Below are 26,231 nucleotides of genomic sequence, written 5' to 3'. Positions count from 1 at the left end.
CACAGAAATAAAATGGAATGAACTTAAAAAAATGTTTATTTATTTTGAGAGAGAGAGAGCAGGGGAGGGGCAGAGAGAGAGGAAGAGACAAAATCCAAAAAAAGCTTTGTGCTCTCAGCTGTCAGCACACAGCCCGATGCAGGGCTCGATCTCATGAATGGTGAGATCATGACCTGACCCAAAATCAAGAGTCAGGTTGCTTAACCGACTGAGCCAACTAGGCACCCCTAAAATGGAATGAACTTTTGATTTACACATCAATATGAGTATGAAAAACATTGTGCTAAGTGGAAGAAGTCTTACCCCCAAAAAAGTACCACTGTATGATTCCATGTCTATCAAGTTCTACACCATGCAAAACTAATTTTTGATGGGAAAAAATCAGAATTGTGGTTACTTCTGGGTGGGAAGGGAAGGATTGAGCCGGAAGGTATATAAGGGAGATTTCTGGTAATGGTACTGTTCTATGTCTATAGATTGTGGGTTAATTACACAGTTGGTCAAAACTCAGGGGATGTTCGCTAAGATTTGAGCATTTTATTGTATGTGAATTTTACTTTAAAAGAAATGAAACTAAATAAATAATGAGTACTAGTTAATGAAATACTGGCTTAAGTAAATAGGGAGAAGTATAGTGAATGGATGGAGGGGATAGATAAATGGAAAGATGTATGATAACACAAGCATAATAAAATGTCAATAAGAGAATCAAAGTAGTGAGTTTATGAGTACTCACAGTAAAATCCTTTCAAATTATCTATATGTTGGAAATTTTTCGTTATAAAATGTTGGTAAAATAATTAAAGGGAGCCATCTTCTGGAAGAAATTGGTATTACTGATTGGCTCAAAAATGCAAGAAGGAAGCATGGTGTTTGTATCCTTCAGTATGTAGTAACTGCTTATTATTTGTCACATATTCTGTTGGTTCTCACTCATGTGCTCAAGCTATCTTCTTTGACTGGAAATCTTTCCTCCTTTCAACTGGCTAACTTCCTGCTCAGATTTTTAATTCATCCAAAGAGGTTTATAAATAGTAAATATTTTAGAATTTGTGGGCTAACAAGCAAAATTGAGGATGTTATATAGGCACTTATATAATAAGAGAAAAAATTTTTCACAACATTTTCATTGATGGAATTTAAAATATAATGACAATTTTGAGTATGAGTTTTGGTAAAAACAACTCTATTAAAGAGAAAAATGAAACTCTTTTGGAGGGAGGTAGAAGATAGACATTTCTCTTAATTAGGGTTTTAAGTTATTCCCTACCATTAAAATCAATTACAAATGTTTGACTCTCAATCCTGATCTGTAATGAGATTTTACATACTTCATCTTTGAAAAATGTGTTTTCACCCAGATAAATACTGCTCAAAACTAATACCAATCCAAGGGCATATGATAATTGAGCATGTCAATCTTTTAGAAGTCAATTACAGAAGTAGATTATTCTTTTGATATTTTCTTTTTAGCATGATTAATAATTATTTCCAATTGAAAGTTAAATGAAAGCGAATTGTACAGTGAAGTGGGTCTTAAAATATGGAATTTTCCTTTGTATTTGCATGGAGATCTTTCAATACCACTAAAATTATAGTTTGAGCTCAAAAATATAACCACTGCAAATCTGTTTGAGAATGGAGATCTTGCTTTTTGATTTAACTTGTAAATCTACTAATGTTATTTTTTGTCAAAATACCTTAGAATAAGTTTTGCATGTAAGTACTGTGTTGTTTTATAATTTTAGGTTGAGTTCATTAAGAAGCGTCATTAAATGATCAAAACTAGCAAATTAGCAAAAACTAATTCTAAAGCCTTTCTGTCAGTGTTCCAGAATAGTAGTTAGGAAGGTTCTTTTCATTTAGAGAAACTTCAATCTTGACCCTGAGTTTAAAAAAAAATCACAATAAAACATTATTAAATGCTGTGTGGTAGGGCAAGTCGGGATATTCAGCGCCTAATTCTGACAAGATTTGATGGAAGTCCATGAGAACAAATGAAGTTTATTATTAACACTACTGGTTCAATAACACATGGTAGATTCAAATGTTTTCCGCAAAGTACCTGTTGATTGATAATACAATAATGGTATAACCATAGAATTTAGCACCTTACATATTCACAAGTGTTGAAAATGTGTCAAACGGAGCCTTTTTCTACTTACATAAGTTGTAACACATCATAGCTGATTTCACTTCAGATGTAATTAATTAGTGTTTTCTCTACTTCTTTAACAATATTGTCACCTGTTTCATGTAGCCTATTCATAGAAGCTATTCTTCAGTCGTTTCAAACATTGATTTCTGGAACAAATGGGCACAAATAAGCTGTATCAATAACACCTGTCCATTCATTAAGAGCCATGGGAAACCATTCAAAATAATTTGCCTTCACCAAATAACTTAAACTGCCTATTGATGTTGTTCTCAGCATCTTTAACACTTAAAGCAGCTGTTCTCACCTAAAGGCTAATGGTCTTAAACCAGTTTATTTTTTCTAGATATATTTCTTCAGCTGCTGCAAACATCATTTAATTAACATACCATAAGTAAATGACTTTCTTTGCCTGTCTAACAAATGAGCCACGGGCTCTTTTCTCTCATTTCTTTCTTTGAAGAAATTTTACTATGAGGAGACATCAGAATTTTCTAACTTTTCACGTCAGGCTCTGGGCTGATGGCTCAGAGCCTGGAGCCTGTTTCCGATTCTGTGTCTCCCTCTCTCTCTGCCCCTCCCCCGTTCATGCTCTGTCTCTCTCTGTCCCAAAAATAAATAAACGTTGAAAAAAAAATTTAAAAAAAAATTTCTAACTTTTCTGATTGATTCCTGTGGTTTGGGAATGTTGTGATGGCTGTTTAGTCTGGTGGGTAGATATATCTTGCATTCTTTAAGCACAGAGAATGGTTCACTGCAGAATAATCATAATATTTTGCCATCTAATTTGATAACAAAATAATCCACACTTAACCATACCTTAAAGATGGAATATTTTAAGTCTACATTTTTCTTTTTCTTTTTTTTTAATATGATAGGTATACGTTGGTAATAAAACAAACCAATAAATTGTCACAGTATGGTAATAACGCATGGCACTTGAAATCGTGTCAGGTAAAAATGTGTTGTGGTGATTTGTAGTAGGTAATGGAAGTGATAAGAATGCCACATATGGTCTCAATCATGAGTTCTTTATTGTATGGTAAATGCAGCCATTAACAATAGGTAAATAAGTATGGCTTATTCCAAAAATATATTATTTATGGACACTGAAATTTGAATTAAATATAATTTTAGGTGTCATTAAATGTTATTCTTTTGATTTTTTCCAGTCACTTAAAATGTAAAAGCTAGGTGTGCAGTGTGCTCTCTCTCTTGCAAAATAAACTTAAAAAGAAAAGAAAATCCTATAATAATATTTGGACAGAGGAGCGGATTGCTCTGCCTTATTATTATAAAAAGGCTCAGTTGGAATTCTTTCCAGAGAATCGGGCTGAACAAATAGTGAGTTCTCCCAGAGAGAGGAAACAAAACAGATGGGGGAACCAATCAATGATTGTCTCCACCATGCCCACTGTATGTAAACGGTTAGCTCACCATTCTTCAAAGCAACAAGATTTCAGGAGGGTGGACAGAAACAGTCTTATAAATTATAATAGATAAAATAATTACTTCTAAATAAATGGAAGGGCCAAAACAATGAATATAGAGGAGTTAGCCATGTCAAGATGAGATACTAAAATTTTTATTTTTTCCACATGTAATAATCAGCTAATATCTGAGAAAAGAAACAGATGGAAATATAAATAATTTCAAGAATAAAGCTACTGTGAGGTATTTTTCAGGTGCCTTTAACTAATTAACTGGAAAGAAGTTGTTTCTTGTTTAAAAGAGTTATAAAGGGATTCTTGACATTTTAATTTCATTCATTCTCTTTTGAAGTGTTTCCAAAAGGCAGTGGAACCTATAAAAGTGATTCATCATATTTCCAATTGAAAATTAAGTGAATGTGTAAATAAAAAGTTCCAAGTTTCATTTGTACTTGGAAGACTGCTTAAAAGCTCAAAAAGTTCATTTATAAGAGTGGTAGTTTTTACCCCCCCCAACTTGATTCATTTTTTAAACTATTTTTTTCTTAACTTTGTTTATTTAGAGAGAGAGAATACCATGCAGGCTCTGCACTGTCAGCACAGAGCCGGACACGGGACTTGATCCCACGAACATGAGATCATGACCTGAGCTAATATCGGGAGTCAGACGCCGAATTGACTGAGCCACCCAGGTGTCCCTACTTTCTATTTTAAAATAGTGTAGCATATATCTGTTTATTTTTAAAAATATATTACTGTAGGGGCGCCAGGGCAGCTCAGTCAGTTAAGTGTCTGACTTTGGCTCAGGTTATGATCTCACAATTCCTGACTTTCAGCCCCCTGTCAGGCTCTGTACTGACAGCTTGGAGCCTAGACCCTGCTTCAGATTCTGTGTCTCCTCTCTCTCTGCCCCTCCCCTGCTTACACTCTGCCCTGCTCTCTTACTTACAAATAAGTAAATTAATAAAAACATTACAAAATAAAAGATATACTTGTAAAAATTTTAGAAAATGACAGGCAAGCTAGAGGCACCTGGGTAGCTCAATCAGTTGGGTGTCAGACTCTAAATTTCAACTCAGGTCATGATCCTGGGAGCATGGGATGAAGTCCTGTGTTGGGCTCTATGCTGAGTGTGGAGACTGCTTAAGATTCTCTCTCCCTGGGCCTCTCCGCCCCTCTCCTCACCTGGTACTCTCTTTCAAAACAAAAACAAAAACCCACATGCAAGGGAAAAGTAATGTCTCCGTAATCTTCCTACCCAGAGAAGATCCTGTTAACGTGTTGGTTTGTTTCTTATCAATCTCTCACTTTTTTTAAAGTTTATTTTATTTTGAAAGACAGAAATAGAGAAGGGCAGAGAGAGAGCGAGAGAGAGAATCCCAAGCAGGCCCCTCACAGTCAGCACAGAGCCCAATTTAGGGTTCAATCTCTCCAACTGTGAGATCATGACCTGAGCCAAAATCAAGAGTCAGATGCTTAACAGACTGAGCCTCCAGGCGTCCCTCTTTTCAATCTCTTATATATCTAGACCCCTGCCTCCCATATTTTTTTAAAACAAAAATGAGTATATACTGTACATAGATTTGGGACTGCTGTTTTCAAGAAATAGGTTTTGAAAATTTCTCTGTGGTCAAATTTTTGGTCATCTCATACCTTTTAACTTTTTTTTTTGCTTTTCTTCCTTTCCAGTTGAGAGAATAATATCAAGTAGAAATGAAGTAATTGATATGCTGAGGAATGCAAATATGTTAACTTTTTTCTTCTGAAATTATACTTTTAAAACTTTGAAATCACTAAGATTTTCATATTTAACTACAATACAAAATCTATAATACAGAAAGAATACAAATAATAATAATATCTTTAAAATAGAAACTCCCACCGGGCACCTGCCTGGTTCAGTTAGTAGAACATGCAACTCTTAATCTCAGGGTCATGAGTTCAAATCCCATGTTGGGCATGGAGCCTACTTAAAATACAATTTTAAAAAAAGAAGAAGAAATAAAACTAGAGTAAAGAAAATGTTATGAAGAAAATCAGAAATTCCCTTTCATGCCTTCAAATGAAATTATAAACTCAAAAGGCTACTTTATATAGATATTCTCTAGAAGGAATTGGCAAACTATGGCCCATGGACCAAATCCAGCCTACCTCCTGCTTTTGGACAGTCTACAGCTAATCATAGTTTTTACATTTTATTTATGTATTATTTTTTAAGTTTTTAAAATGTATTTATTTTTTAAATGTTTATTTTTGAGAGAGACAGAATGAGTGAGTGTGAGTGGGGGAGGGGCAGAGAGAGAGGAAGACACAGAATCCCAAGCAGGCACCAGAGGCTGTCAGCACAGAGTCTGATGCAGGGCTCAAACTCACGAGAACCATGAGATCATGACCTGAGCTGAAGTCGGACGCTTAGCCAACTGAGCCACCCAGGTGCCCCAATTTATTTATTTTTTTTTTGAGAGAAAGAGAGTGCGAAAGCGGGGGTCGGGGGGGGGCAGAGAGAGAGAGAGATGGACAGAGGATCTGAAGCGGGCTCTGTGTGGACAGCAGAGAGCCCAATGTGGGGCCTGAACTCATAAACTGTGAGATCATGACCTAAGACAAAGGCAGATGCTTAACCAACTGAGCCACCCAGGTGCCCCTACATTTTATTTTTTTTAAGTATATAGTATTTTTTAAAGTTTATTTATTTTATTTGAGAGAAAGAACAGGGAGGGAGAGAGAGAATCCCAAGCAGCCTCTGCACTGTCAGCACAGAGCCTAACACGGGGCTCACACTCATAAACCATGAGATCATGACCTGAGCCGAAACCAAGAGTGGGTTACTTAACTGACTGAGCCGTCCAGGAGCCCCCACTCCTGAAAGTTTATAGCAATAGCAGAACCAGAGTTTTGTCTAGTTTATCTGACCCAGAATCTGGATGAAAGTATTCCTATTATAGAGTCAACTAAGTATAGTCATGGATTTTTAAAAGACTGGCTAGATGTTCCTGGGCACAGTCCCACATCCTAAGTGAACCAGCAACCCTTTAAAATCACACCCCAGTAACTCTTTTGTGCTTCAGATACAGCTTGTACATCTAATTTATTTAACTAAATTGCCTCATCTTATATATAGGTTAAACTTTGCAAGCTCAAATCAAGTAGGAGGATTCTGGGACCAACACTATGAACCTTTCAACAAAGGAGCATTTTGGGGGGGTGGGGGTCAGGTCTAGGCCCCACAACACTTTCCTTTGTATCAGCACAGTGTACCTGATCTCTGCAAGGGCTGATAGCCCTGAGTCATCCCCTGCATCTGTAATGCAGCTGCCCAGTGCTACTGGCATTATCTAAGTAGAACCCCTATTAGCGTGTTAATCCCCTCCTCAAACACTTCCCTCTTGAAATTCAACTTTCAAGAGCCAACATAATCTGGCCTCACATACCTCCCACCATTCATTCCACTAATTTTCATTTGGCGTTTTTGAGTGAGGGATGGACAAAATGAACCTTGTGTTTTAGAAGGTTAAACTGCTCATGTAACAAGGATGAACTGGAGACTAGAATAGTGGCAGGAAGGAGACTGTTGTAATCATGAATGGTAACCTTTAACAGAGTAGTTTCAGGAGAGCATTATATACAAGTTTAGATAACACAAATAGAGAAGAAACTGGAACAACACTTGTGGGTAGTGCAATATATCTTCACAAAACAAAGGAGGCTTTCTCATTAGGATGAGAACTTATATTTGAAAAAAAAGTAAGTATAATAACTTTGAAGATTTAAAGCTTTAAAACTACAAACTCTTCTCAATAATTTAGGCTGGCTGGGTTTGAGGACCCAGAGGGGGTCCCGTAGGACCAGCCAATGCGATCCTTGGCTTTATACAAGGCGGAAATCAAACAGCATCTGGGAGGAAGTGAAAGTAGCATTTATTGAAGATCTAGAGAGGGCAGATACAGACCGAGCATCTAGGAGACTCAGAAAGGAAAAGGAGAATGAGTCTCGTCTTTGCTTGGGGTCTGGAGTTTTTACCGAGGATGTTGGTCTGGTGTACATGTTCTGTCAGGCATCCAGGAACTGGTCAAAACAAGGGCAAGTGCTCAGGTGTCCTTCATGAGTCATTTATGCCTTGGAGCCAGTGGTCCTGGTGTCAAGGTGTCTGGCGTCAGTGGTCTTAGAAAATGTTCATGATGACCTCGCTCCTTAGATGTTACTTTTGTGCTGGAAGATTCCAAAGAAATCATTAACTCCTTGACACGTACAAGGACATACATTACTGGTACTATAAGCCACGTATAGGGGAGCCATGTAGGTCCTAGCAAGAATATAAGAAGGAAAAGGAGAAAAAAATGCAGGTTTTTTTTCATGGGGTTCCTTCAGTTCCCATATCATTACAAGAATTTTAACACTGTAAAGATTTTGAAAATGTGCTAATTTTTTTTATTAAAAAAATCTTTATGTGAAGGTTTAGGTGCATAAAAGTAAACATTTTCTTCTTTGGTTAGTAGTCATTGGCAGACTCTTATGGTCCTGCTCCCTTATCTGTGACTTATGACATGGAAAGAGGAACTGTCACTATGATATATCTGTTCATGGAAAATCTAGAAATCCTGAATGAATATTAACATTCCTTATTATTATTTGTTATTATTTAATAAGTGTTACACACAATAACAAAACCCAAAGAGTGCAAAAAGTTATACACTGATAGGTTCATGTATTTTGTCTGTCCACTTGTCTGGAAGAAAGGCTGCAACCCTTTCAGATTATTGAAGTGGTTTGTAAATCAAAAAGAAGGTTAGAACCAAAGTTAAAGAATTTCAATAAGAAAATTCTTCAATAGGGGCGCCTGGTTGCCTCAGTCTGTTAAGTGTCTGAATCTTGATATTGATATCACTGTTCATGAGTTTGAGCCCCGAGGGCAGCTCTGCGCTGTCAGTGAGGAGACTGCTTGGGATTCATTCTGTCTCTCTCCCTCTTGCTCAACAAAACAAAACAAAACAAAACAAAACAAAACAATAACAACAAAACAAAACAAAAAACAACCAAAAACAAAAAACTTGCAAGAGGGAACTTTACTCCTCAGGTATCCTCTGGGCTACCAGGATCCCCCTCCCAAGTCATTACCCTGCTAAATTAGAGAGAACTATAAACACTTTCTCTCTGTGCCAGAGACTCCCCTCAATTCTCACGAGATATTTCGGGAACAAAAGTAGGAGACAGTATTCAGACTCACTTTGTTCTTACACCTATATGGTAAAATTGCACTTTCTAGGTAAGGTGTCTCTTGGTTAGAAGAGAAAGATTCCTAGTCTTAATTACCTCTTCAGAACTAGGAAATTTGTCTTCAGACTAAATCAGTGGGAAATTGAGTGAAAAAAGGAGTTAAGGCAGGTGTAGTCACAGAGATAGGAGAACCCAGGAAGGAGGGAATGCTCACAGGATCAAGGGCCTGGAAATCCAAAAGTGTGAGTTACCAGATTTCCCCAAACACAAATGATCAGAGATTTTCTACAATGTTGTTCCAGCAAGAGGGGAGTTCATAATAAAGGTTGAAAGGGGAATGGAGGCATGTGTACTAGAAATTGAAGTTCCTTTGTACCTTCTGTACTGCTATTAGGTTAGTTTTTCACTTCTTTTGAGAATAACCTCATTACCACCTACCCTCACCTGCAGCCTGTGCTAATGTCTTTCATGTACTTCTGAATCGTCTTAGAGTCTACACATCTTTTAAGCCCTAGCTCCGTTTCACTTCCTCCTTCAAGTCTTCTTTTTTTTTTTTTTAATTTTTTTTCAACGTTTATTTATTTTTGGGACAGAGAGAGACAGAGCATGAACGGGGGAGGGACAGAGAGAGAGGGAGACACAGAATCGGAAACAGGCTCCAGGCTCTGAGCCATCAGCCCAGAGCCTGACGCGGGGCTCGAACTCACGGACCGCGAGATCGTGACCTGGCTGAAGTCGGACGCTTAACCGACTGCGCCACCAGGCGCCCCGAAGTCTTCTTTGAAGATTGTTGTTTCTGTCTTTTTCCATTTGCTGAGATCTTTCTGTGTTTATAGTTGCAATCATGCTAGTTATCAGGAAATAGTTATATCAAAGGTGTAAGCCTCCCATAGCGTTGGGAAGTGTAATTCTTGAATTTGGAGACTATGTTGTAAACTTCTCTTGTATACTCCTTGGAAAAATCCTAGGTTCATACTTATTAAATATACACCCAGGTCTAAATTTGTTAAATATTCAAGAACCACTTAAAAATACTTTATAGAACTTTCTACCCCAGAATGCTTTAAATTTTCATATGAAATGTATCCATTTTGACTATCTCAACAAGATCTCCCAAGTCATTCTTATAGCAGAGTTGAAAACTTTCAACTTATTCAGAATTGTCAAAAGAAGGGGCAGCCACCTCTGCAGTGAGAGGACTTCTAACACTGAGCGCTCAAATTCGGTCTGCATTAAATAGCGACCTTATAATTATCTCAATGGGAAAAGTGTCAAATTTCGGAGACACCTAGAAAAGGGAGTGAAACGATCACCTAACAATACAGTTGCTTATTTGTCAGAAAAGGGAGCTGACCCGAGTTTCTGAACACACTGCGGCTCAGACTACAACCCGGGTTTTACACCATTAGGTGCAGACCAGCCAATTGGGCCGTCTGGTTGCCGTGCATCCTGGGAGCTGTAGTTTCCGGCTGCTGCCTCCTGACTACAGGCTCCACCAAACAGCTGGAAGACGGTTGCTTGGTATTATTAGCAAGCGGGAAGTATGGCGGTGGCGCGCGTCGACGCGGCTTTGCCTCCTGGAGATGGTAAGGCGATCCTCACCCTTGAGACCTAAGGTTTACTCCACGGAACTAAGTTAAATAGTTACCTGGTGGAGAGAAGAAGCCTGGGTTTAGGTGTGCAGTTCTGTACCAGTTCTTTCGATGCGGGACGGTGGGCGTCGCGGAGCCGCGCTCCCTTCTGGGAGTTGTAGTTCCTGAGTGTTGCCTAGTTCTGCGGATTTGCGGAAAGGGTCGACCTGGGGACTACATCCCCAGGGTCCTTCGCGTGGCCAGGGTCCTTCGCGTGGCCGGGCTCCCTGGCTTCCGCGCTTCTGAAGCTGCTTAGGTGGTAGATTTCGGGCTGCGGTGACCTTTCTTGGATGTTTACTTCGAATTTTGGATGCCCAAGTGAAAACTGCCGGATCTCCCTCTTTAGCTTTGCCTGTCTCCTTTTCCCCTAGCTTCCTATCACGTTTAAGAAACCGTCTTTCAACCACAGCTCCCTGACCGACGTTAAACCCTTTTTTGGAAGTGTCCGGTGGCTGTGATAAAATCTAGGGGGACCTAGAGTCCACAGTTCTACACCCCTTGTTCTGCAGACCAGGTCCTGGGATCGGGTTTGGTGGCCACCCAGCGGAGCGCAGGGTGTGGATGCTTCTGTGACCGGGAGTCGCCGGGCGTGAGCCGAGCTCCTTTGTTTTGGTTACGGCTCCGAGGCTCCGCTGCAGCCTACTGGGTCGGGGGCTGGTCGAGTCCTCTCTCCAAAGCTTGGATCTGGGGGTCATTATCTGAGGGCCGTAACTTCTCGGAGTATATGTGTGGGGGGAAATCGATAGTTCCAAGGGGTCTGTCGACCCCGTGCAAAGACTACATTTTCATTGCACAGCACACAGCTTTCACCAAATTCTCAGAGAATCCCGTGACAACCCCTCCCCGCCCCCCCCTTCCCCCGCCAATGCTAAAATCCATTAGACAATGAAAAAACGTTGAAACCTTTCAGGAGAGCAATCTTGCATAATTATTTCCCACAGTAATCTTAATCTGGGTATAAATTTGAAATTGGCAGTTTCTGTGGCCCCACCCCTTTTTGATATCTGCTTCTCTTAAACTGCACCCCCCCCCCCCCCCCAGCCCACCACGGGAACTACAGTGATAGCAGTAAACATTTAAGGAGTACTTTTTATGTGAGCCAGATGATGTTCTGAGGCTTTTTTTTTTTTTTAATATCTCATTTTCTCTGTAGAACAGCATTGTAAGGCAAATATTATTATCATCCCCATGTTATAGAGTGGAAAAGTGAGCCCCAAAGAGATCAATAACCTGCCCAAGATAGCACAATGGTTAACCCCGGGGAAATAGGATTTGAAACGTCTGTGAAACTAAATTACTTTATTGGCTTCTGTGTGCCAGGAATGGGGCTAAGTTTTGTTTATATCATTTCTTTTTTTTTATCCCCACCTCAATCAAGTGTATTGTTCTCAATTCATAGATAAATTAACTGAACTATGATATTTAAAATAATCGGGGACTTTAGGATATACTGGTAATTAGGTTGCAAGCAGGTTGATCTCTATCAAAAGATTAGTTCCATTAAAAAAAATACAATCATTACTTAGCCACAAAATATGGGATAGTTCATATTTAAATGTGAAGCATTCCACAGCATTACATCATAGAAACTTGAGTAGAATATCACAGATTTTTAGGTGTAATTTTTGATATTTCTGAGAGAAAGTGAATAATTTCAATCTGTGGGCTTTTAGAACTCGATTGCTTTAGTTTTTAAATCTTGATATTTATTATGCCCTGGTGTTTTTTAACCTTAAATATAGAGATTTTATGAATATAATTCCATCCCTATGCTCAACCATTGTATTTGTGTTTTCTAACAATTTCTCTTCTATTTTCAAGGATCAGTGGTCAACTGGTCAGGACAGGGACTACAGAAATTAAGTCCAAACTTACCCTGTGAAGCTGATATTCATACTTTGATTCTGGATAAAAATCAAATTATTAAATTGGAAAATCTTGAGAAATGTAGACGATTAATACAGGTAGGTATTGCTATCTGGGGAAATAGTTATATACAACCAGTTTATTATTATACAAAACAATAAAATAACCTAACAAAAAAGTAACTATACAGGCCTGGAAAGCAGTAAATGTTACCTTAAATTTTTACATGACAGTTTTCCTTGAAGATGAACATTTATTTATGTGCTGCATTTAAAATAGACTAGAAAAAGAAGCATTTGTTAAAAAAGGAAATATTTTATGTTGGCAAAGCATTGTGTTGCTAAGATAACCTTTTATGTTATGACGGAGGTAAAGAGTTCATTCATTCATTCTTTCAATTAATGTTTATTGGTCTCCCCTTATATATCTGGTACTGCTCTAGATTTTGCCAGACATTATAAGGACCTCATTCTTTTGGAGCTTATATTCTCAAGTAATGGCTCTGTTAAAAGTGTTTTCTTTTGAATAGTTGGAGAGGTTCTGATGGCTCAGTTTTATGTATATTCTCCATTGCTTAGGAACAACTTACAACAACAAGCACTGTAGAGTATTTAGACAAAATATGTGAAAAGTTCAAACTGGGTTTGTATATTTGGGAATATTTGGCCATGTAAACAAATCTTTTTAACCATTGTCATGTGAAAATAATATGCATGTTTTACTAAGAATAATGATATCTTTTCCTTTCCACAGTTGTCAGTGGCTAATAATCGGCTGGTGCGAATGATGGGTGTGGCCAAACTGACCCAACTCAGGGTGTTAAATTTGCCTCATAATAGCATTGGCTATGTGGAAGGGCTAAAGGATCTAGTACATTTGGAATGGCTGAATTTGGCAGGAAATAATCTCAAGGTGAATTGTTTTTTTATTTAATTTTTTTAATGTTTATTTATTTTTGAGAGAGAGAGAGAGAGAGCGAGAGAGAGAGCCAGAGCATGAGCAGGGGAGGGGCTGAAAGGGAGAGGGAGACACAGAATCCGAAGCAGGCTCCAGGCTCTGAGCTGTCAGCACAGAGCCCTACACAGGGCTTGAACCCACGAACTGCGAGATCATGACCTGAGCCAAAGTCAGGCACCCAACGGACCAAGCCACCCAGGTGCCCCGAATTGTTTCTTTTTTTAATTTACAAAGGTATTCACTATAATAGTGAATACAGAAATAAATAGAATAAAACGTGAAAGTACCTACTCCCACTTCCCAGGGGATCATTTCAGTTAACATAAACTGAAAAAATAATTTATTTTGAAACACGTAACACAGTCCCATAGTGTTTTCAATGTGGACAAAGAATCTATATTATACTTATAAGAATAGATCAAACAGTAGAATGGAATGTTAGGAGGGAGACTGTATCATGCTGCATTAAGCTTTGAATAAACGTTTAATAATATAGTAGAGAATATACTGTTTTAAAAGTAAAGAGAGGGTGTTGTATGCAAGTGATGAGTCACAGAATCAACCCCCAAAACCAAGAGCACACTGTATACACTGTATGTTAGCCAACTTGACAATAAATTATATTAAAAATAAATAAATGCAAAATAAAAGTCAAGAGATCTGGACTCTAGTCCTGCTTTCACCACTTAGTAGCTCTAAAATTTTGGTAAGTTAAAAATGTCTGTGTCCTATATTTTGATATGTTAGATGACGGACTCAATTAAATGATAGTAATAGCTGACTTATTGATCAGTTAATTAATGCTAGATGCTGTTCTAAGCACCTTAACTGTCAACTCACTCAATGTCATGACAGCGTATGAAGTAGGTATGGTCATTATGTCCATTACATAAATGAGAAACTGAGATCCAGAGAGGTAAAGTAACTTGCTTAAGGTCACATAGCCAGGAAGTTACAGAGCCAGGATTTGAATCCATCCAGTTTAGTTCCACTCTTTACTTATAAACTCTATACTATACCAACTGTCATGTGTTATCACTAAGGTTTTTTCAAGCTATAAATATCTGGGATGACATGGTTCTACTCTCAGAGGGATAATGAGGGTGGAAGCTTGTTACATAAGAATTTACCAAATTCTATTATTACTGCCCTCTCTTTCTCTTGCTAAGCTCTCCTCCTCTGCTTACAATTGGAAGCAGAGGAGGCAGGACACTCAGCTACGAGGAACTAGGGAAGAATTTCGTTTTTTGATTTTGTGTGATGCTTTTCTTGTGACAGGCCATAGAACAAATCAGTAGCTGCACAGCTCTACAGCACCTTGATTTATCAGACAATAACATACCCCAGATTGGTGATCTATCGAAATTGGTATCACTGAAGGTAAGTCTGTTTGCTATGTCATTTCTGAAATTTTATATTAATATACCAAAAGAAAGTGATCTGATTGGCCTAAAATCATCCTACTCTGTATGAAGAACAGATCGTAACTTCTGATAAAAATTCTATTAGAGTACCAGAAATGAAGTATGAAATACTCTGTTGTTAGTTTCTGTAATTGATTTATTTTAATTAAAACTGATCATTGTAGTTAAGGTTAATTCTTATTTGCCATCCTTTGAACATAATGAAGTCCCCTTTATGTCTAATCAGCCAACACTAGCAGCGTAGCTATGTAATATGTAACATATTGGGCTGACATGTAATCATTCCTGAACTTGAATCTGTTTTTTGACACTCGGGATGGCTGTTTTTTGAGTAATAGTTATCACTAAGTTATCAAAAGTAACTTCACTTTAATTTAAAAAGTAAACCTGTAATATATAGCACTTTTTATGGAGGGGAATGAATTATGCAATCAAATAAGTAACAGTTGCAATTGAAGCTTCAAAAACATGTAGGCTTTTTCCATATTTTTGCATCGTTGGATATTATTAGCATTAGGTGAATTTGTTAAACCTTAGAAGCAGTGTTATTAACTCACCGTTCCCCATGTCTTGAGCATAAATCATTTTTAGCAGCAATTACTGTAAACAATCTGATGTGTCCATATACTAAGAGAATTCAAATGAACTAAGGATTTTTTTTTTTTCCTGGAATGATTATTTTATCAGAACCCTGGGTATTCAAAGCCTTTAGTTACTCATTGTTGCTGACATAATTTGAATCAGCTTTATCTGCAAATAGCATGTTCTACCTTTCTTAAGCTTTTAGCTTTCAAGAGAATACAGTTGTAAATTGTGGGTTGTGGGTTACCTCTCCCTTTTGGAAAATTTGCTTTATGTGTGATTTTTTTTTAAGTTTATTTATTTATTTTGAGAGAGAGTGTGCAAGCAGAGGAGGGACAGAGAGAGAGAGGGAGAGAGTGAATTCCAAGCTCTCAGCACAAAGCTCAACATGGGGCTGGATCTCACAAGCTGTGAGATCATGACCTGAGCCAAGATCAAGAGTCAGACGCTCAACTGACTGAGCCACCCAGGCACCCATATATGTGATTCTTTTAATGTTATCTTTCACTTTTCTTACTCTTTATTTTGATTTTGTATTAAAGGTTTTATTTTTAAGTAATCTTTCTACCCATTGTGGGATTGAACTCATAACCCATGAGATCAAGAGTTGCATGCTCTACCGACCAATCCACCCAGGTGCCCTTATTTTGATGTTTTAAAAGGAAATGAACAATATGTTGGAAGTTGTTCAAGTTTTAATAACTTAAATTTCAAAAAATGCTAGTTACTATACCAAGTGTGTGTTCTTGGACACATCTTTAAACGTTCTTGAGCTCAGAATGTGGACACGAAAAGAGAAAGTTGGATTAGAAGACCACCTAGGATCCTTGCAGCGTTATTAATCTTTGCTTTGTAAGTGATGAAAAGTATAATAAAATAGGTCCCTTTATTTTTCATACTCACCATTTTGGTTATGTCAAAATAGATACATTTGTAATTTTTTCATTTGTAATTTCATTCTGTTTTTACCTTCAAGACCCTGCTTTTACATGGAAACATCATCACTTCTCTTAGAATGGCACCAGCTTATCTACCCAGAAGTCTTGCTATACTTTCCTTGGCAGAAAATGAAATCCGCGACCTAAATGAGGTAAAATTTGAGGGTATTTTGTGGGATCCAGGAAGCTACAAAGAATAGAAGAGATGCAGGATAAAGTTGTTAGCTCACTTGTGAACTGTGAGCATCTTGGAAGACACTACCATTAAGATGAAACACTGGACTCAAGATGATCATTATTTTTCTTTCTACTTTTTTTTAATGTCAGTGGGTCATTAACGCTTCATTTCATTTGTAATACTGCAACTTTTGTTCCATTTGGAAAGGATTTGTGGTAGATGTATATATACATTAAAGGGGTCAATAAAGGACACTCTACCTTTCTCTGGCTACTATGTTTTCAAGATAGGATTTTCTCTATTAGGAAACATTGCTGATACTTTGTAAGCGGTTTTGTGAAGCAAGGACAGATGGTCATATTGATGGAATTTTGGAAGCCTTTGGATAATATAAGAGTGGTACTTGTTGCTTTTCAGAACAAGAGGGAAATTGTTGCATTCTCAAACTGCCAAAGATGTGTAATCAACAATGGAAGCCCTGTGCTTGATAATGAATAGTCTATTTCATTCAACAAAGATATCCTTCGTTTCAGATCTCTTTTTTGGCATCCTTAACTGAATTGGAACAGTTGTCAATCATGAACAATCCTTGTGTGATGGCAACACCGTCCATTCCAGGGTTTGACTATCGGCCATACATCGTCAGCTGGTGCTTAAACCTCAGAGTCCTAGATGGATATGTGATTTCTCAGAAGGAAAGGTGAACATGACCTCTTTAATATCACATTAATCATGGAAGTTACCGTAAAGACCATTTCTAGCTGGCTACAGTTTAATAAACGAAGTATTTCTTAAAATGTGCATTTAGAAATTAAGATCATTAATGCAATCATATGGCAAACTATATGCTGGTCGTTTAGTATTTTCTATCCTAAGAAGGGATAAGATATAAATATCAGCCCTGGATGCTGGGGCTAGTGAGTTTAACTTAATGCCCAACTTACAACAATTTGATTTCTAAAAGGTCTTTTGTTGGTTGTTCAGAGGCTTGGAGCATTTTTTTTTTTTTTTTAATGTTTATTTATTTTTGAGAGAGAGAGAGAGACAGAGCACAAGCGGGGCAGGGGCAGAAAGAGAGGGAGACACAGAATCCAAAGTAGGCTCCAGGCTCTGAGCTGTCAGCACAGAGCCTGATGCGGGGCCTGAACTCACAAACAACTCACAAGATCATGACCTGAGCTGAAGCTGGATGTTTAACCGACTGAGCCACCCAGTCACCCCTGGTGCGTTTTCTGTAGAAATCATGTTATGGATGCTATATAGGGTCTCAGATCAATCCCACAAAAGCTTCTAATCCATCCTATATGTAAGGGCGGTATTAGTAATAGGACCCAACTACCATTTATTTATAACAGTGATTCCGTGGGAAAATTCCTGCCAAGTTCCCATTTGGAACTGGTAGTAGGCATGCTGATTGGTCCTCCCCTACTCCTTCCTGTGAAGCAGCAGAAGTGGAACTCCCCTATCTCTCTAATCATGGATGGTTTCTACACTTGGAGCTGGTACCTCTGCATGATGGGTATTCTGGACGCTGACATGTGGTCAGTGGAATCAGAGCTTTAGGGGAGATAAGAAACTAGGATGTGGACAAGAAGGGGAGAGCAGAGTTAAAGGGCATGAGAATTGAGATGAGTGTATTCTCTTCACTGTGCCTCATTTCACCTCCCCCTCTCACTGCATACCTACATGCACTCATGGACTCAACATGTATGTTATTTCTTACCATTTCTCTCCATCTGTACTAGAGACTGATAGTAGCTGCTTGAGGGGTATGCCTGTGGGAGGATGAGTGGTAGATTACTGACAGGGCTTTCCTTTTTCCTTCTTCCTGCTGCTTAATCTAGTTGCTGAATAAGGCATGGGGCAGTGAGGAATGGCAGTCAGGACCTACATAGTGTAGGGGAGGGACATGTGTAGGGTCTAGTTTGCCTAGAAAAAAGTGTGGCTTGTCTTTTGCAGTGTGTTGCTGTGTACTCAGAAACCTTATTTTGTTTTCAACTATGGGTAGTTCTAAAGCTTGAATATGGGTTTACTCTGATTATCTTCTCTGGCTCTTCCTTTAACAGAAAAAATACTTGTCAGATTTTTCTATGCAAGTATGACTGGCAACATTTTCATGTAGGAGGCAGGAGGTGAGATGGGCAGAGATAAGACTTTGGTGTAAAAAGATACCTGGGAAAAGGGACAAGAGAAGGCTTCGCATCTTTCCCTCCCACCTATTAGCTGTGTGGCCTGGACAAGTTCCTTAGTTTCTGTGAGCCTTTGTTTTCTCATCTGTAAAATGTGGATAATAGCTTTCAAGAATGAGGATGAGGAGGGGCGCCTGGGTGGCGCAGTCGGTTAAGTGTCTGTCTGACTTCAGCCAGGTCACGATCTCGCGGTCCGTGAGTTCGAGCCCTGCGTCAGGCTCTGGGCTGATGGCTCAGAGCCTGGAGCCTGTTTCCGATTCTGTGTCTCCCTCTCTCTCTGCCCCTCCCCCGTTCATGCTCTGTCTCTCTCTGTCCCAAAAATAAATAAACGTTGAAAAAAAAAAAAAAAAGAATGAGGATGAGGATAATGCATATAGCATAATACTGATCATATAATAGGTGCTTAATAAAGGATAATTGTCAGTATTACTTAAAGATAGAGACTGAAAATTGAGGTGTTTCGTAGAAACTAAAGCAAATGCTAAAAAGCAGAAGATATTTGGGGTGCCTGGCTGACTCAGTTGGTAGAGCATGTGACTTATTTGTTTGTTTATATTTTTATTTTTGAGAGGGGGAGAGAGAGAGAGAGAAAATGTGAGCAAGGAGGGACAGAGAGGGGGACAGAGGATCTGAAGCAGGCTCTGCAGTGACAGCAGCGAGCCCAGTGTGGGGCTTGAACTCACAAACTGTGAGATCATGACCTGAGCTGAAGTCAGACGTTTAACCAGCTGAGCCACCCAGGTGTCTAGAACATGTGACTCTTGATCTCAGAGTAATGAGTTCAAGACCCACATTGGACATAAAGCTAACTTAAAAAAAAAAAGAAAGAGACGAGAAGATGAATTGTTGAATAGATGAATAATAATGCAAAGGCTATATTTGTACACTGTGTAAATAGTTTTAATACAAGTGACTTTAAGATGAATTTGCATTTTTTTTTTTAACTTTCTCTGATTTCAGAGATTTCAGGAAGTAGAGAAGAAGTAGGCTTTCACTGGGGTGGTCTTTCCGTGGGGTCGTCCTACACTAAATAAGTATGGAATGAAGGAAGAGTTGGGAGGATAGCACAATAGCAACAGATTCTCCCCACCCTCCTGCCCCAACATTTAAAAAAACTGCAAGGTATCACATAATTCAGATATAGTTAAAAAATAATATTTAAAAATACCTACATAGTCACCACTGAGAGTAAGAATAGAACATAGTGAGGTGCCTGGGTGGCTCAGTTGGTTAAGCATCCGACTCTTGATTTAGGCTCAGGTCCTGGTCTGGGGGTTCATAAGCTCCAGCCCCACGTTGGGCTCTGTGCTGACAGTGCAGAGCTTGCTTGGGATTCTCTCGTTCCTCCTCTCTCTCTGCCCCTCCCCCACTCACACTGTCTTCTGTCTCTCTCAAAATAAATAAATAAACTTAAAAAAAAAAAAGAACCAACAACTCTGGAAGTTTTGTTTAGGAGGGCGGAATTATTATAAGGGAGAGCTGTCATACGAGTAGCCTGAGCAGCGTTCAACACATTTTCCTGGTCAACCTTGGGGATTGCCCTGAAGGACAGGAAGGAATTTCCAGTTTTTGTATCTACCCATCCTGCTGTTTGCGACGAACATCCAGATTAAAAATTTTCTTCATTATGAAAAGTATCCCAGGTTCTTGGATGACTTCAAGTAGCCACATGTTGAATGTGTGTGTCACTGGAAAGAGTAAGTTGAGCAGTCAGCCACTCCTGTGGTGCTGTGACTGAGTGCTTTCTCAGAGAGAGGCACACCTGTGCAAAGACCAGCACCTTTGTGTAGGAACTCAGTATTTGGAGTTCTTTTGGAATTTGTTTCCATTTGTTTTATTATTTATGCGTCCTAGTCCCAAGCTACACCTCTGTTGTTTAGTTAGAGATCAGAACTTACAGAGCAGAATTTTGGTGTAGAGAGAGTACCATAGTGAACACCTAAATACCCACCATACTCCTTCAGCAATTACCAACTTTGCCTATCTTGTTTCATGTATTGCCCACTTTTTTTTGTTGGACTATTTTATTATTTTTAAAAAATGTTTATTTATTTTGACAGAGTGAGCAAGGAGGGGAGGGGCAGGGGAGGGGCAGAGGGAGAGGGAGAGAGAGCATCCCAAGCAGGTTCCACAGTGTCAGTGCAGAGCCCAACATGGGAATCGATCCCACCAACTGTGAGATCATGACCTGAGCCGAAATCAAGAGTCGGACACTTATCTGACTGAGCCACCCAGGTGCCCCTTGTTGGAATATTAAAAAAAAATTTTTTTTGATCTTTATTTTAGAGAGAGAGAGAGAGAGAGAGAGAGAGCGAGCATGAGTGGGGGAGGGGCAGAGAGAGACGGAGACACAGAGTCCAAAGCAGGCTCTAGGCTCTGAGCTGTCAGCACAGAGCCCGATGCGGGGCTCAAACTCACAACTGGGAGATCATGACCTGGGCTGAAGTTGGATACTTAACCAACTAAGCCACCCAGGCACCCCTCCACCCCTTGTGGAATATTTTAATGTTTTTTTGAGACAGAGAGAGACAGAGCATGAGCGGGGAGGGGCAGAGAGAGAGGGAGACACAGAATCTGAAACAGGCTCCAGGCTCTGAGCTGTCAGCACAGAGCCCGACACGTGGCTCGAACTCATGGACCGTGAGATCATGACCTGAGCTGAAGTCGGACGCTTAACCGACTGAGCCACCCAGGCGCCCCTTATGGAATATTTTAAAAGCAAATATTAAATATCATTTCATCTAATACTCCTTTTTTTCTTTAATGAGAAACAGCAGATTGTTTTAAGTTCTCTCTCTTAATAGTTGTTACTTCTATTATTTAAATTATTCCTTCAGTTTCAAGAGAAGAATCATATTGCAATGATTTGAAATTAATAGGTTAAGCTGAATGATTTTTAATTTTGTTTTTCTTTGAATTGGCGATGCTGTTTTAATTGGCAAGGAGATTATTTTACCTAGGAGAATGTTGTATGGATTAATAAACTTGTGTAATGATACTGATGAATGTGAAGCAAAGGCAGAGAAACAGATGTTACAGTAGTTGATGCTCCACAGTTTGTGGGTTTTCTCACACACTTAAAACTGGTATATTCACACTGAAGCCTTGTTCCTCTCTCCTCTTACTTTCACTTCTCTCTTTCCCAGCTACAAAACATCTATGACTTAGAACTGTTGCTTGCTGGCTAACATTAAAGTTGGTGATTGTTTTCTACTATGGATCTTTTTTGGGGACAGCTTTCCAGCTTCTCTCCTGCTTGCCAGGAGAACTTAGGGAAATTTAGAGCAGATTTCAAGAACATTTTGAATGATCAGTATTTAGTGCACAGGAATGAATCCATGGAAGAAATACTTTGAATTATTTTTATTAGGTAAAATAAAATTTTTATCTTTAGACTAAGGTTGGGATTTCATAACTTCAGTTCATCAGCTTGCCATACCTCATATCTCATTGTTCGAAAACGGTTTTTCTTTTCTTATGAAACTGGCAAATCACAGGAAACTAATGTTGTTTTATTTGCACCATGACTCTCTTGCATGATTTAACCAGTTATCAAAGAACCAGTTTCTTTTCTGTCTATAGTAGAATGTGGGTGTCTCGACAGTTTTGGACTGTACAGTTTGTATGATGTGGATACCTTAATATCAAGGTCCAAGTAAATGGTTGTGGATTGAAAGTGATTTTCAAACTCTTTGTAATGCTAAGTTAATGCTATAAAAATAGAGAAAGTATACTAAAATGATCCAGTCTCAACTTCAAGTTGAGGGGTAGATTTAAGAATAGTAAAATTGAGGGTTGCTTGGGTGGCTCAGTCGGTTAAGTGTCAGACTGTTGGTTTCGGCTCAGGTCATGATCTAATGGTTTATGAGTTCGAACCCCACATCGGGCTCTGTGCTGGCAGCATGGAGCCTGTTTGGGATTCTCTCTCCCTTTCTCTTCTCTGCTCCCTCCACTTGCACTGTCTCTATCTCAAATAAATAAACTTAGGGGAAAAAAAAAGAATGGTAAAATTGAGGCAATGGCATGTTAATGAAAAAACCCATCAAAACATATATGCAAAAGTAAAGAGTAGTATAATGACCTCCCATGAATTCATCATCCAACTTCAACAGTTTACAACTCGTGGCCAGCCTTGTCATCTGTACCTTCACCCACTCCCTGTTCTCCTCTTATTTTCAAGCATATCTCAAAGTACATATAATTTCATCTGTGACTATTTCAGTATATATCTCTAAAAGATAGGGCTCTTAATGAAATAACTATAATACTACTATCATCTCAAAAAATGTAATAATTCCTTAATAACATCAGATATTAGTTCAGTGCTTACATTTCTAATAGTCCTCATAAAGGCGGTTTTTAAATTTTTGGTTTTTTTTTTTGGAAACAGAATCCAAATAAGGCCCTACATTGTGATTTGTCTCTATAGCTTTTAAATTTCCTTCTTGCTTTTTTAGTGACTTAAAACATGAATTTATTATTGTTGCATGCTCCATGGGTTAGCCATGCTGATTGGGTGGTTCTCACGCAATTGTGAAATCACACATGAGGCTGGAGTCACCTGAGGGCTCAACTTGCCAGATGCTCAAGATGATGCTTTTATTATTTGTTTATTTATTTATTTATTTATTTTAAAATTTATTTTAGTATTTATTTATTTCTTAAAAAATTTTTTTTTCAACGTTTATTTATTTTTGGGACAGAGAGAGACAGAGCATGAACGGGCGAGGGGCAGAGAGAGAGGGAGACACAGAATCGGAAACAGGCTCCAGGCTCTGAGCCATCAGCCCAGAGCCCGACACGAGGCTCGAACTCACGGACCGTGAGATCGTGACCTGGTTGAAGTCGGACGCTTAACCGACTGCGCCACCCAGGCGCCCCAGTATTTATTTATTTCTGAGACAGAGACACAGCATGAGTGGGGGAGGGGCAGAGAGAGGGAGGGAGACACAGAATCCAAAGCAGGCTCCAGGCTCTGAGCTGTCAGCACAGAGCCCGACGCAGGGCTCGAGCTCACAAGCCGTGAGATCATGACCTGAGCCGAAGTCAGTCGCTCAACCGACTGAGCCACCCAGGCACCCTTCAAGATGATGCTTTTAAATCTCTTTTAACTATAGGTTTCTATTCTTTTATTTATTTATTTATTTTTGCTTTCTTTTGTCCTTTTTTTGGTTGTTGTTGAAAAAACCAGATGATGTGTCCTGTGGAGTTTCCCACTGTGCTTATTTCGCTGGTTATATCCCTTTGTCCTTTGATGTGCTCCTTTCTCCTGTGTTTCCTGTAACTTGGTAGGAACGTGCATAGGTTTCATCAGATTCAGGCTTTTTTGTGGGAGGACTACTTTTTGGGTTCTAGCAAGGGACACACACACACACACACACACACACACACACACACACACACACACACAGTGTTTGGTTGCCCTTCATGTTATTGTTATTAGTAGCTAGCTATTAATGCCTAAACCCTTAATTCATTCACTGAGAGCTTCAAAATGGTGAGGTTTTAATCCATTCATTTTATTAGCTGGAATACTTCTATAAAGTAACTATTTGGTCACTCATGGTGTAGCTTGTATAGGAAAGATAGAATTAATAATATTTAATTCTTACCCTTTACTTACCAATTGTTAAAAATAGTGAGTTGGTGGGGCACTAGCATCTTCTAGCTGTGACCAATCAGCTTTAAAGAAATTTTTTGTTTATATAAATGACTTTTTTAAAAAGTTTATTTATTTTGAGAAAGAGAGAGAGGGGGACAGAGGATCTGAAGTAGGATCTGAAGTCTGTGTGGACAGCAGACAGTCCCATGTGGGGCTTGATCTCACTGTGAGATCATGACCTGAGCCAAAATCCAGAATCACACTGAGCTACCCAGGTACCCCTTTTTAAAATTTTTTTATTTGAGAGAGAGAGCAAGCACATGAGTTGGGGAGAGGGGCCAAGGGAGAGAGAGAGAGAGAGAGAAAGAGAATTCTGAACAGGCTCAGCACAGCATGGAGCTGGACAAAGGGCTCAATCTCACAACTCTGGGGTCATGAGCTGAGTGGAAATCAAGAGTTGGATGCTCAAATGACTGAGCCACCCAGGCACCGCCCCCACCCCCATTAGCTTTTTTTTTTTTTAGCTATCAGTATGAACTAATGGATTTAAATGTAATTGATATATTTAGGTACTTTAGTTTGACAGCAAATACTCATTGCTTCTTTGAAAATAACTTAAAGATTTTTGGAACCGTGAGTACAACTTTGTGGAGGTGCCCCTAAGCAAGTAAAAAGGTTTAAAACATTGTGATAGTAAAGGGAGTGAATCAGAAGGAAAGATTTTTTAAAAGAACTTATGTGGATTTTATTTATGAAAACCATCCAATGATGCAATAAATTAAGAAGGAAGATGATTATTGCTTCAAAATGTATCTTGTCTACTCTGGTGTCCTCTCCTCTTTTGTGTATCCCCGGATTCCAGTTTGAAAGCTGAATGGCTCTATAGTCAAGGCAAGGGGAGGGCCTATCGGCCAGGCCAGCACATCCAGCTTGTCCAGTATCTGGCTACAGTCTGTCCTCTCACTTCTACGCTTGGTCTTCAAACTGCTGAGGATGCCAAACTAGAGAAGATTCTGAGCAAACAGAGGTAAGCCCCTTTATTTGTAGCAGCTGGTGAATTCACAAGTGAAAATATCTCTGAGTCTTCCTGCATGGTTAGTAGGACAGAGGCAAGTACTGTGACCCACATTTCTGGGTAGTTGGGCCCCTCGTCACTGCAGCAGTCCTGCTGGGGAACTAAACCATGTGGTGCAGTCCAGCTTGCATTGTTAGTCATTTCCTGAGTGGGGAGAGCCAAGCACTGTGGAAGAAGGGGACTTAAAATTTTTTTTTTTTTATGTTTTATTTTTTATATTAGAGAGAGAGAGAGAGAAGGGGAGAGAGAGAGAGAGAGAGAGAGAGAGAGAGAGAGAGAGAGAAAGCATGAGCAGGGAAGGGGGCAGAGAGATGGAGACAGATTCTGAAACAGGCTCCAGGCTCTGAGCTGTCAGCACAGGGCCCCATGCGGTGATCCAACTCATGAGCAGTGAGATTGTGACCTGAGCTGAAGGTCGGATGCCCAACTGACTGAGCCACCCAGGCACCCTGGGAGAAGGGGATTTTTAAAAAATACATATTTATTCTTTTAGTGTAGGTGTTTCATATGGGTTTTTGGTATTTTTAAAGTTTACTTATTTTGAGAGAGAGAGAGGGAGAGAGAGTGCATGTGAGTAGGTGCAGGGCAGAGAGAGAGAGGGAGAGGATCCCAAGCCGGTTCTGCTGTCAGCATGGAGCCCAAGGTGGGGCTCAATCTTGTGAACTATGAGATCATGACCTGAGCTAAAACCAAGAGTCTAATGCTTAATGGATTGAGCCACCCAGGTTCCCCTCATCTGGGTGTTTAAATACTAATATTAAGACGTGAAGCCAAGGGGCACCTGGGTGGCTCAGTGGCTAAGAGTCCCACTTGGGCTCAGGTCATGATCTCACGGTTTTTGACTTCGAGCCCCACATCCGGCTCTGTTGTCAATGCAGAGCCCTCTTCAGCTCCTCTGTGTCTCTCTCTTTCTGCCCCTCCCCTGCTCTCTCAAAAATAAATGTTAAAAAAAAAGTGAAGCTAGAACCAAAGTTATTATTTTTTTTAATC

At 39.3% G+C, this 26,231-nt stretch overlaps 1 protein-coding gene and 1 long non-coding RNA gene across 3 annotated transcripts in view; one reads left to right on the top strand and one right to left on the bottom strand.

Annotated features, from left to right (window-relative positions):
• Positions 1-7,480: 7,480 nt before the first annotated feature.
• LOC147577488 (uncharacterized) lies at positions 7,481-11,254 on the bottom strand. The gene is made up of 2 exons (XR_015240338.1): positions 10,448-11,254; positions 7,481-7,794 (listed from the first exon to the last, which is right to left on the bottom strand). It is a non-coding gene; the product is annotated as an uncharacterized LOC147577488 (long non-coding RNA).
• The window catches only part of CEP97 (centrosomal protein 97), a 28,643-nt gene continuing 12,661 nt past the window's right edge, over positions 10,250-26,231 (top strand). For both annotated transcript variants that reach the window (XM_086675553.1, XM_025913863.2), the window contains exons 1-7: positions 10,250-10,385; positions 12,252-12,394; positions 13,050-13,208; positions 14,532-14,633; positions 16,236-16,349; positions 16,909-17,075; positions 25,029-25,193. In XM_086675553.1, the coding sequence (XP_086531679.1) occupies positions 10,343-10,385; positions 12,252-12,394; positions 13,050-13,208; positions 14,532-14,633; positions 16,236-16,349; positions 16,909-17,075; positions 25,029-25,193 (893 nt within the window). In that variant the 5' untranslated portion in view covers positions 10,250-10,342. The remainder of the gene's footprint in view (positions 10,386-12,251; positions 12,395-13,049; positions 13,209-14,531; positions 14,634-16,235; positions 16,350-16,908; positions 17,076-25,028; positions 25,194-26,231) is intronic.

Source organism: Puma concolor, chromosome C2 (assembly GCF_028749965.1).
Source record: "Puma concolor isolate L17-30 chromosome C2, mPumCon1.1.hap2, whole genome shotgun sequence".
Classification (NCBI taxonomy): Eukaryota; Metazoa; Chordata; class Mammalia; order Carnivora; family Felidae; genus Puma; species Puma concolor.
The sequence above is the reverse complement of the archived record's forward strand: the minus strand, read 5'-3'. Positions and strand labels throughout refer to the sequence as shown.